Source organism: Platalea leucorodia (genome assembly GCF_965183815.1).
Source record: "Platalea leucorodia genome assembly, contig: HAP1_HAP1_SCAFFOLD_733, whole genome shotgun sequence".
Taxonomy (NCBI): domain Eukaryota; kingdom Metazoa; phylum Chordata; class Aves; order Pelecaniformes; family Threskiornithidae; genus Platalea; species Platalea leucorodia.
Window position 1 is genome coordinate 1 of NW_028120918.1, and position 12524 is coordinate 12524.

General features: G+C 71.6%; 2 protein-coding genes across 2 annotated transcripts; both read right to left on the bottom strand.

Moving 5' to 3' along the window:
- Window positions 1-1349: 1349 nt before the first annotated feature.
- On the bottom strand, window positions 1350-6577 carry LOC309604391 (myosin-binding protein C, fast-type-like; the record flags this gene model as incomplete). The annotated part of the gene is made up of 5 exons (XM_082339337.1): window positions 6490-6577; window positions 4492-4644; window positions 3696-3716; window positions 3534-3611; window positions 1350-1498 (listed from the first exon to the last, which is right to left on the bottom strand). Coding segments are annotated over exons 1-5 (423 nt in total), but the record flags the coding sequence as incomplete, so codon positions are not given.
- A 1005-nt stretch (window positions 6578-7582) lies between these two features.
- On the bottom strand, window positions 7583-11456 carry LOC309604390 (splicing factor, arginine/serine-rich 19-like; the record flags this gene model as incomplete). The annotated part of the gene is given in 4 exon segments (XM_082339336.1): window positions 7583-7743; window positions 7856-7984; window positions 11401-11450; window positions 11453-11456. Coding segments are annotated over 4 exon segments (342 nt in total), but the record flags the coding sequence as incomplete, so codon positions are not given.
- Window positions 11457-12524: the final 1068 nt, after the last annotated feature.

A 12524-nucleotide genomic window follows, 5' to 3' on the forward strand; every position in this document is an offset into this window, starting at 1 on the left:
CCAGTCCCTCCCAGTGCAACTCCAGTCCCTCCCAGAGCCCCTCCAGTGCCCCTCCAGTCCCTCCCAGTGCAACTCCAGTCCCTCCCAGTGCCCCCCAGTGCAACTCCACTGCTTCCCAGTCCCTTCCAACAGTTCTCTAGCCCCTCCCAGTCCCTCCCAATGCTCCTCCAGTGCTTCCCAGTCCATTCCAGTACCCCCCAGTGCCCCTCCAGTGCTTCCCAGTCCCTTCCAGTGCTCCCCAGTGCCTCCCAGCCCCTCACAACACTTGCCTAGCCCCTCCCAGTCCCTCCCAGTGTCCCCCAGTGCTTCCCAGTCCCTCCCAGTGCCCCCCAGTCCCCTCCCAGTCCCTCCCACTGTCCCCCAGTGCTTCCCAGGCCCTCCCAGTGCCCCCCAGTCCCTTCCCAGCCCCTCCCAGTGCCCCCCAGTCCCCTTCCAGCCCCTCCCAGTGACCCCAGTCCCCTCCCAGCCCCTCCCAGTCCCTCCCAGTGCCCCCCAGTCCCCTTCCAGCCCCTCCCAGTGACCCCAGTCCCCTCCAAGTCCCCTCCTAGCCCCTCCCAGTGCCCCCCAGTCCCCTTCCAGCCCCTCCCAGTGACCCCAGTCCCCTCCAAGTCCCCTCCTAGCCCCTCCCAGTGCCCCCCAGTCCCTCCCAGTGCCCCCCAGTCCCCTTCCAGCCCCTCCCAGTGACCCCAGTCCCCTCCAAGTCCCCTCCTAGCCCCTCCCAGTGCCCCCCAGTCCCTCCCAGTGCCCCCCAGTCCCCTTCCAGCCCCTCCCAGTGACCCCAGTCCCCTCCAAGTCCCCTCCTAGCCCCTCCCAGTGCCCCCCAGTCCCTCCCAGTGCCCCCCAGTCCCCTTCCAGCCCCTCCCAGTGACCCCAGTCCCCTCCAAGTCCCCTCCTAGCCCCTCCCAGTGCCCCCCAGTCCCTCCCAGTGCCCCCCAGTCCCCTTCCAGCCCCTCCCAGTGACCCCAGTCCCCTCCAAGTCCCCCTCCTAGCCCCTCCCAGTCCCCTCCCAGCCCCTTCCAGTGCCCCCCAGTCCCTCCCAGTGCCCCCCAGTCCCCTCCCAGTCCCCTCCCAGTCCCTTCCCAGCCCCTCCCAGTGCCCCCCAGCCCCCTCCCAGCCCCTCCCAGCCCCTCCCAGCCCCTCCCAGCCCTTCCCAGTGCTCCCCAGTCCCCTCCCAGCCCCCTCCCAGCCCCCTCCCAGCCCCTCCCAGTGCTCCCCAGTCCCCTCCCAGCCCCCTCCCAGTCCCCTCCCAGTGCCCCCCAGTCCCTCCCAGTGCCCCCAGGCCCCTCCCAGCCCCTCCCAGCCCCTCCCAGCCCCTCCCAGCCCCTCCCAGCGCCCCCCAGTGCCCCCACCTTGCTCTCCTTGTCGAAGGCCTCCTTGAACTGGAAGCGGGTGCCGCTCTTGATGCCCAGCTCCAGCCACTTGCCCTTGAACCACCTGATGGCCGGCTTGGCCGGCAGCCGCGCGCCGTCCACCCGCGCCACCGCCCGCACGTCCTGCCCTGCACCCGCGGCGCCGCGTCACCCCGCGCGCACCCCACCCCCACCCCACCCCCATCACCCCACCCCATCACCCACCCCCCATCACCCCCCATCACCCCCCATCACCCCACCCCCGCGCCCACCCCCCATCACCCCACCCCCACCCCATCACCCACCCCCCATCACCCCCATCACCCCACCCCCACCCCATCACCCACCCCCCATCACCCCCCATCACCCCCCATCACCCCACCCCCGCACCCACCCCCCATCACCCCACCCCCACCCCATCACCCACCCCCCATCACCCCCATCACCCCACCCCCACCCCATCACCCACCCCCCATCACCCCCCATCACCCCCCATCACCCCACCCCCGCACCCACCCCCCATCACCCCACCCCCACCCCATCACCCACCCCCCATCACCCCCCATCACCCCACCCCCACCCCATCACCCACCCCCCATCACCCCCCATCACCCCCCATCACCCCACCCCCGCACCCACCCCCCATCACCCCACCCCCACCCCATCACCCACCCCCCATCACCCCACCCCCACACCCCACCCCTACATCACCCCCCATCACCCCCCACCCCCACATCACCCCCACCCCCCATCACCCCCCATCACCCCCACCCCATCACCCACCCCCGCGCCCACCCCCCATCACCCCACCCCCACCCCATCACCCACCCCCGCGCCCACCCCCCATCACCCCACCCCCACATCACCCCACCCCCACACCCCCCATCACCCCATCACCCCACCCCCCATCACCCCCCATCACCCCCCATCACCACATTACCCCATCACCCCACCCCCACACCCCACCCCCCCATCACCCCCCATCACCCCCCCACCCCCACATCACCCCCACCCCCCATCACCCCCATCACCCCTATCACCCGATCACCCCACATCACCCCACCCCCACCCCCCATCACCCCATCACCCCACCCCCCCATCACCCCCCATCACCCCACCCCCCATCACCCCATCACCCCACACCCCACCCCCACATCACCCCCATCACCCCATCACCCCATCACCCCATCACCCCCATCACCCCATCACCCCATCACCCCACCCCCACCCCCCATCACCCCATCACCCCACATCACCCCATCACCCCATCACCCCACCCCCACCCCCCATCACCCCATCACCCCACATCACCCCATCACCCCATCACCCCACTCCCACCCCCCATCACCCCATCACCCCACATCACCCCATCACCCCATCACCCCACTCCCACCCCCCATCACCCCATCACCCCACCCCCCCATCACCCCCCATCACCCCACCCCCCATCACCCCACACCCCACCCCCACATCACCCCCCATCACCCCCCACCCCCACATCACCCCCACCCCCATCACCCCCATCACCCCCATCACCCCATCACCCCACCCCCACCCCCCATCACCCCACACCCCACCCCCACATCACCCCCACCCCCCCATCACCCCACCCCCCCGTCACCCCGCACCCAACCCCCACCAGTGACCACCAACCCCCCCAGGACCCCCCAGGACCCCCCAGGGACCCCCCCAGACCCCCAAGGACACCTCCCATCCCCCCAGGCCCCCCCAGCCCCCCCCCAAGGACACCCCCCAGCCCCCCAGCCCCCCCCCAGGCCCCCCCAAGGACACCTCCCATCCCCCCAGGCCCCCCCAGCCCCCCCCCAGGACCCTCCAGGCCCCCCCAAGGACACCTCCCATCCCCCCATCCCCCCTGCCCCCCCAGGCCCCCCCAAGGACACCCCCCAGCCCCCCCAAGACCCCCCAGCCCCCCCCCAAGGACACCTCCCCGCCCCCCCAGGCCCCCCCAGCACCCCCCCAAGGACACCTCCCCGCCCCCCCAGGCCCCCCCAGCCCCCCCCCAAGGACACCCCCCAGCCCCCCCAGGCCCCCCCAGGCCCCCCCAAGGACACCTCCCCGCCCCCCCAGGCCCCCCCAGCCCCCCCCCAAGGACACCTCCCCGCCCCCCCAGGCCCCCCCAGCCCCCCCCCAAGGACACCCCCCAGCCCCCCAGCCCCCCCTCACCGCTGTCCACCAGGAGGCTCTGGGGTTTGCTGAGGAAGAGCCCCTCGGGGTCGCGGGGTTCGGGGGGGTGGATGTCGTCTGTGGGGGAGGGGGCGTCAGGGGGGGGGGGCCCGGAGGGGGGGGAGGGGGAGCACCCGGAGGGGGGGGAGGGGCAGCACTCACCCAGGGCGTCATCCTGGGCATCTGCGGAGAGATGGGGGGGGGTCAGGGGGGGAGGACCCCCCCCCCCAGCGCCCCAAAATTGACACTCGCCCCTCCCCCCGCACCCTGACCCCCCCCCGGACCCCAACCTGCCCCTCCCCTCACACCCTGACCCCCCCGACCCCAACCTGCCCCTCCCCCTCCACTCTGACCCCCCCAGACCCCAAACCTGCCCTGCCCCCCGTCCCCCAGACCCCAACCTGCCCCTCCCCCTGCACTCTGACCCCCCCAGACCCCAAACCTGCCCTGCCCCCCGTCCCCCAGACCCCAACCTGCCCCTCCCCCCCCCACACCTTGACCCCCCCAGACCCCAACCTGCCCCTCCCCCCACACCCTGACCCCCCCCAGACCCCAAACCTGCCCCTCCCCCCCACACCTTGACCCCCCCGACCCCAACCTGCCCCTCCCCCCACACCCTGACCCCCCCCAGACCCCAAACCTGCCCCTCCCCCCCACACCTTGACCCCCCCCGACCGCTAACCTGCCCCTCCCCCCGCACCCCGCCCCCCGCAGACCCCAACCTGCCCCTCCCCCCTCCCCTCACACCCCGCCCCCCCGACCCCAACCTGCCCCTCCCCCCCAAACCTTGACTCCCCCCAGACCCCAAACCTGCCCCTCCCCCCCCACACCCTGACCCCCCGACCCCAAACCTGCCCCTCCCCCCGCCCCCAAACCTGCCCCGCCCCCCGACCCCCCGACCCCAAACCTGCCCCTCCCCCCCAACCCTTGACCCCCCCATGCACCCCTCCCCCCCCACCTTTGGGGGTCGCGGCCGCCGGCCCCTCCCCCACTTCCTCCTCCCCTTTTTGCCCGGTTTCCTCCTTTTTCTCCTCCTTTTTCGCCTCCTTTTTCTCCACTTTTTTCTCCACTTTTTTCTCCTCTTTCTTCTCCTTTTTCACCTCCTTGGCAGCTGGGGGGGGGGGCGGGGGGGGGGGGGTGAGACGCAATTGCCCCCCCCCGGGGCAATTACCCCCCCCATCTGCCCCCCCTTAGGGCCTTCTACCCCCCAACTGCCCCCCTTGGGGCCCATCTGCCCCCCCCAACTGCCCCCCCCCCGGGTATCCCCCCCCCCCCCGGTATCAATAGCAGCCCCGGGGGGGGGGGGAGGGGACACAGATGCCCCCCCCTCCCCCCCCGCCCTATTTAAGGCCGGGATTTGACCCCGCCCCCCCCCCCAAAATAGCGCGGCTCAGGTCACCGGGGGGGGGGAGGGGGGGACAGGGCCACCCCCCCCCCCCCCGGCCCCCCCAAACCCCGCCGGGGGGGGGACAAAGCCACCCGGTGTCACCCCCCCCCCCCCGGTGCCACCCCCGAAGTGTCCCCCCGGTGTCCCCTCCCCCGAAAGTGCCCCCCCCCAAGTGTCCCCCCCCCCAAAGTGTCCCCCCCTCAAAGTGCCCCCCCCGGTGCCCCCCCCCCAAAGTGCCCCCCCCCCCCCAAGTGCTACCCCCCCCCAAAGTGTCCCCCCCTCAAAGTGCCCCCCCCCCCCAAAGTGCCCCCACCCCTCCAAGTGCTACCCCCCCCCAAAGTGTCCCCCCCCTCAAAGTGCCCCCCCCGGTGCCCCCCCCCCAAAGTGCCCCCCCCCCCTCCAAGTGCTACCCCCCCCCAAAGTGTTCCCCCCTCAAAGTGCCCCCCCCGGTGTCCCCCCCCCAAAGTGTCCCCCCCCCCAAGTGCCCCCCCGCCCCAAGTGCCCCCCCCCCAGTGTCCCCCCCCCAAAGTGTCCCCCCCCCAAGTGCCCCCCCGCCCCAAGTGCCCCCAAGTGTCTCCCCCCCCAGTGTCTCCCCCCCCAAGTGCCCCCCCCCGGTGCCCCCTCCCCCCCCCGGGCCGGGCTGATTTAGTGGCTGCCACCTGCGGGTGCCGCTTTCGGGGCGGCTCATGTGTCACCGGGGGGGGGGGGGGGGGGCTGGACACGTGTCACCCCCCCGTGCCCCCCCCCGTATCCCCCCCTCCCCCCGTGGTGACACTGCCCCCCCCCCCCCCCCCCAACCCTGCCCCGTCAGCGCTGGCACAGGGGATCGCCCCCCCCCCCCCCCCCAAGGGCAACCGCCCCCCCCGGGGCAATTGTGCCCCCCCCCCAGTTCCCCCCCCGGGGCAATTGCCCCTCCCAGTGGCAACTGCCCCCCCCAAGTGCCCCCCCGGGGCAATTGTCCCCCCCAAGTGCCCCCCCCAGGGGCAATAGCCCCCCCAATCCTTCTGCCCCCCCCTGGTAATTGCCCCCCCCAAGTGCCCCCCCACGGGTAATTGCCCCCCCCCAAGTGCCCCCCCCCAGGTAATTGCCCCCCCCAAGTGCGCCCCCCGGAGCAATTGCCCCCCCCAGGCGTAATTGCCCCTCCCCGGGGCAACTGTCCCCCCCCCCCGATACTTCTGCCCCTCCCCCCCCGGTAATTGCCCCCCCCAGTCCTCCCCCTGCCAGGGGCAACTGCCCCCCCCCGGCGTAATTGCCCCCCCCAGGGGCAACTGCCCCCCCTAGGGTAAAGTGCCCCCCCCCGGCATAATTGCCCCCCCCAATCATTCTGCCCCTTCCAGGGGCAATTACCCCCCCCCCCCGGAGTAATTGCCCCCCCCCCGGGTCCTCCTGCCCCCCCCCGCGGGGCAACTGCCCCCCCCAACCAACCCCTGCCAGGGGCAATTGCCCCCCCCAATCATTCTGCCCCCTCCAGGGGCAATTGCCCCCCCCCGCTAATTGCCCCCCCGGTAATTAATTGCCCCCCCCGGTAATTAATTGCCCCCCCCCGTAATTAATTGCCCCCCCCCGTACCGGCCTTGCTGGGCTCGGGCATGGCGGCGGCGGCGGTGCTGGGGCTGAGGGGCCACAACTGCCCCGGGGGGGGCCGCGGCCCCTTTAAATACCCCTCCCCCCCCCCCCGGGGACACCCCCCCGGGTCCCCTCCCCCCCCCGGGTCCCCCCCCCCCCCGTGGCCACGCCCCACCGGGGGGGGGGGGGCACATGGGGACACCCCCTCCCCCCCCCGAAACCGGATCGGGGGTGGTGGCATTTGGTGACACCGAGGGGGGGGGGAGGGGACACCGCGTGGCACTGCCAGCCCCTCCCCCCCCCCCCGGGGACCCCCCACCCACCCCCTCCCCCCCCCAAATTACGGGGCTCGACCACCTCAGTCCCCTCCCCCCCCCAAACGATGCCCTCCCCCCCCCAATTTAGGGGCGCCCCACCCCCACTTTAGGGGCACCCCATCCCCCCCAACTTAGGGGCGCCCCATCGCCCCCCCCCAAATTAGGGGTGCCCCACCCCCCCCCAAACTTAGGGGTGCCCCATCCCCACCCCCCCCAATTTGGGGGCACCCCCCCCAAACTGAGGGGTGCCCCATCCCCCCCCAAATTCAGGGTTGTCCCACCCCCCCCCCCCAAATTATGGGTGCCCCACCCCCAATTTTGGAGCACCCCACCCCCCCCCAAACTTAGGGGTGCCCCACCCCCACCCCCAATTTAGGGATGCCCCATGCCCCCCCCCCCCCCCAAATTCAGGGTTGTCCCATCCCCCCCCAATTTAGGGGCGCCCCATCCCCCCCAAACTTAGGGGCGCCCCACCCCCCCCTCCCCCCCCCCAATTTAGGGGTGCCCCCCCCCCCCCCAAAAAACGAGGGCGCGGCAGCCGGGTGGCTAAAGGCAGTTTATGAAGGATTTTGGGGTACAGTGGGGGGGCACCCGGGGGGGGGGAGGGGGGGGAGGGGCTCCAAAAAGACCATGCTAAATAAGTAAAACCAAATTGGGGGGGGGGGGGGGGGGGAGGGGCACCCCCTTTCCCCTCCACCCCCCCCCCCCCCCGTATTTACAGCACGGGGGAGGGGTGGTCAGAGGGGGGGCATGGGGAGGGGGGCTTTCTCCAAGGGCCCCCCTAAATCTTTGGGGGGCCCCGCCCCGCCCATGGGCTCCTCCCCCCCCCCCCGCCCCCCCTCCTCCCCCGCTTCCGGAAGTAGCGGTACCGCTGGACGTAGGCCCGCACCAGGTTGTTGACCTTGACCGGGTTGATCTCCCCGCTCCGGCTGTGACAGATCTTGGGGTGGGGGGTGGGGGACATCCCCAAGGTGAGGAGGGGGGGAGGGGGGGGGGTTGGGGACATCGGCGGGGTGTCCCCAGCCCCTCCCCCCCCCCAGCCCCCGCCCTACCTTGTGGACGGCTTTGCGGAGGATGTCCTTGTACTCCTCCTTGGTGATCTCCTTCTTCTGGTAGTAGGGTTTGATGGCCAACTTGACCTCCTCCACCGCCCGCTCCTGGGTGTGGAGCTTCTTCAGGTACTGGGGGGACGGACGGACACGGAGGGACAGACGGACACGGGGGTGAGGGGACGGCAGGGGAGGCGGGGCGCGAGGCGGGGGTCCCCGGGAAGGGGGAGGGGGGGGTGGGGTATCACCGCCATCGTGGGTATCGCGGAGGTGGGACGGTGGCCCCGTGACCGTCGCGGCCATCGCCAAGGTGGGATGGTGGCCCCGTGACCACCGTGGCCATCAATGACATGGGACAGTGGCCCCATGACCACGATGGCCATCACCAAGGTGGGATGGTGGCCCCGTGACCACCGTGGTCATCACCAACACGCAACGTCCTCGGCATTGATGTGGGATGTCCCTGTCACCACCGTGGCCATCACCAATGTGGGATGGTGGCCCCGTGACCACCGTGGCCATCAATGACATGGGACAGTGGCCCCATGACCACCATGGCCATCGCCAATGTGGGATGGTGGCCCCGTGACCACCATGGCCATCACCAACACACAACGTCCTCGGCATCGATGTGGGATGTCCCTGTCACCACCGTGGCCATCGCCAATGTGGGATGGTGGCCCCGTGACCACCGTGGCCATCAATGACATGGGACAGTGGCCCAATGACCACCATGGCCATCACCAACATGGGATGGTGGCCCCGTGACCACCATGGCCATCACCAAGGTGGGATGGTGGCCCCGTGACCACCGTGGCCATCAATGACATGGGACAGTGGCCCCATGACCACCGTGGCCATCGCCAATGTGGGATGGTGGCCCCGTGACCACCATGGTCATCACCAACACGCAACGTCCTCGGCATCGATGTGGGATGTCCCTGTCACCACCGTGGCCATCGCCAATGTGGGATGGTGGCCCCGTGACCACCGTGGCCATCAATGACATGGGACAGTGGCCCAATGACCACCATGGCCATCACCAACATGGGATGGTGGCCCCGTGACCACCATGGCCATCACCAAGGTGGGATGGTGGCCCCGTGACCACCGTGGCCATCAATGACATGGGACAGTGGCCCCATGACCACCGTGGCCATCGCCAATGTGGGATGGTGGCCCCGTGACCACCATGGCCATCACCAACACGCAATGTCCTCATCATTGACTTGGGTTGTCCCTGTCACCACCGTGGCCATCACCAATGTGGGATGGTGGCCCCATGACCACCATGGCCATCACCAATGTGGGATGGTGGCCCCATGACCACCATGGCCATCACCAACACACAACGTCCTTGTCCTTGCCATGGGATGTCCCTGTCACCACCACGGCCATCACCACCATGGCCACCACCATGGGATGTCCCTGTCGCCACCATGGCCACCACCACCATGGGATGTCCCTGTCACCACCACGGCCATCGCCACCATGGCCACCACCATGGGATGTCCCTGTCGCCACCATGGCCACCACCACCATGGGACGTCCCTGTCACCACCACGGCCATCACCACCATGGCCACCACCACCATGGGACGTCCCTGTCACCACCACGGCCATCGCCACCATGGCCACCCCCACCATGGGACGTCCCTGTCACCACCATGGCCATCACCACCATGGCCACCACCACCATGGGATGTCCCTGTCACCACCACGGCCATCGCCACCATGGCCACCACCACCATGGGATGTCCCTGTCACCACCATGGCCATCGCCACCATGGCCACCACCACCATGGGACGTCCCTGTCACCACCACGGCCATCGCCACCATGGCCACCACCACCATGGGATGTCCCTGTCACCACCATGGCCACCACCACCACGGGACGTCCCTGTCACCACCACGGCCATCGCCACCATGGGACGTCCCTGTCACCACCACGGCCATCACCACCATGTCCCCGTCACCACCGTGACCATCACCCACATGGGATGTCCCCAACACGGCATGGCCGTGCCGCTGACGTGCGGTGGCCCTGTCACTGATGTGGGAGGTCCCCGTCACCACCGTGACCGTCCCCAACGCACAAAGTCCCCATCGCTGTCACTGCTGTCCCCGTCACCACCGGGGGACGTCCCCGCCACGGGACGTCCCCGTCACCACCAACACATCACAACCGTTCCCGTCACCGGCGTCTCCAATGTCACCTCCAGCCCGGGATGCCCCCGTCACCAGCGTCCCTGATGCCACCACCGCGGGAGGGCGTGTCACAGCCGTCCCTCGGGACGCCGGTGTCACCCGTGTCCCCGCGGTCGCCCCCAGCAGACGCGTCCCCACCACAGGACACCCGTGTCACCCTGTCCCCGTCAGCATCGCTGCGGGACACCCGCCACACGTGTCCCCGTCACCGGGGGACACCCCGCGTCCCCCGGTCCCCACGGGATGACCCCGTCACTCGCGTCCCTACGGGGACAAGTCGCTGTCGTGTCACCGTGGGACGCTGCCTGTCACCCCGGTCCTCACGCGACGCCCCGCGTCCCCCCCCCGTGTCCCCACGGACACGTCACCGGGGTTCCGGCAGGGCAGCCCTGTCCCACGTCCCCGTGTCACCCTGCTCCCTGTGGGGTGACCCCATCGCCACGAGCCACCCCACGTCCCCTCAGCCCTTGTCCCCAGGGGCCACCCTGGGTCACCCCCTGTCCCCGTCCCCATGGGACAGACGCCCCGTGTCCCCCTGTCCCCAAATAACACCCAGTGTCCCCTTGTCCCCACAGGACCCCCCGTGTCCCCCCATCCCTGTCCCCAAATAACACCCCATGTCCCCCTGTCCCCAAATAACACCCAGTGTCCCCTTGTCCCCACAGGACCCCCGTGTCCCCCCCATCCCTGTCCCCAAATGATGCCCCGTGTCCCCCTGTCCCCAAATAACACCCAGTGTCCCCTTGTCCCCACAGGACCCCCCGTGTCCCCCCATCCCTGTCCCCAAATAACACCCCATGTCCCCCTGTCCCCAAATAACACCCAGTGTCCCCCTGTCCCCACAGGACCCCCGTGTCCCCCCCATCCCTGTCCCCAAATGATGCCCCGTGTCCCCCTGTCCCCATCCTCATGGGACCCCCCGTGTCCTCCTGTCCCTGTCCCCAAACCCACCCCGTGTCCCCCTGTCCCCACAGGACACCCTGTGTCCCCTGTCCCTGTCCCCAAATGACCCCGTGTCCCCCTGTCCCCATGGGACCCCCCGTGTCCCCTGTCCCTGTCCCCAAATGACCCCCGTGTCCCCTTGTCCCCACGGGACCCCCCGTGTCCCCCTGTCCCTGTCCCCACAGGACCCCCCACGTCCCCCTGTCCCCACAGGACCCCCCCGTGTCCCCCTGTCCCCAAATGACCCCCATGTCCCCCTGTCCCCAAATGACCCCCGTGTCCCCCTGTCCCCACAGGACCCCCCCGTGTCCCCTGTCCCCAAATGACCCCCGTGTCCCCCCGTCCCCACAGGACCCCCCCGTGTCCCCCACCCCCCGCGTCCCCCCGTCCCCTCTGACCTTGTCGGTGTCCCCGCGTCCCTCGGAGCTGACGCTCCCGTCCCTTTTCCCCACCTCGCCGCCGGATGAGGTGCCGTAGAGGGGGGCGGGGACCCCCCCCGGCCGCCGCCGCCGCCGGCCCCCCCCGCCCCCGGCAGCCCGGTGGGGGTGGCGGGCGCCGAGGGGCACCCCACCAGCGGCAGGGCCCCGTGCAGCAGGTACGGGGGGGGCGCGTGGGGGGCCGGGGGGTGGGCGGCGGGCGCGGGGGGCTGGGGGGGGGCCAGGGGGGCCGGCGCCTTGGTGTGGCTCAGGATCTGCAAGAGAGAGGGGAAGGGGGGGGGGGTCTTGTGGGGTGGGGGGGCACCCCGTGGGGTTGGGGGGGGCCCCTGTGGGGTGGGGAGCCCCCGGGGGATGGTGGGCACCCCTATGGGGTGGGGGGCACCCGTGGGGTGGGGGGCACCCCTGGGGGGGGGGGGCACCCCGTGGGGTTGGGGGGGGCCTTGTGAGGTGGGTGGGGGCACCCCTATGGGGTGGGGGGGCACCCCGTGGGGGTGGGGGGGGCCTTGTGAGGTGGGTGGGGGCACCCCTATGGGGTGGGGGGGGCCACCCCGTGGGGTTGGGGGGGGGCCCTGGGGGATGGGGTTTACCCCTATGGGGGGGGGGGGGCAGCCCGTGGGGGTGGGGGGGGCCTTGTGAGGTGGGGCACCCCTATGGGGTGGGGTGGGCTCCTGTGGGGTGGGGGGCACCCCTGGGGGATGGGGGGCACCGCGTGAGGTGGGGGGGGCTCCTGTGGGGTGGGGGGCACCCCTGGGGGGTGGGGGGGGGGAGGCTCCTGTGGGTGGGGGGAACCCCATGTGGGGTGGGGAGGCTCCTGGGGGGGGGAGGCACCCCTATGTGGGGTGGGGGGCACCCCTATGGGGTGGGGGGGGCTCATGTGGGGTGGGGGGCACCCCTATGGGGTGGGGGGGGGCTCCTGTGGGGTGGGGGGGCCTCACTTAGGGGCACCCCTGCAGGGTGGGGGGGCCTCATGTGGGGTGGGGGGCACCCCTGGGGTGGGGGTGGGCACCCCTGGGGGTCCACACCCCCCCCCGGACGCGGCACAGGGGAGGTGGGGGTAGCCGGGGGGGGTGTGGGGTGGCCTGGGG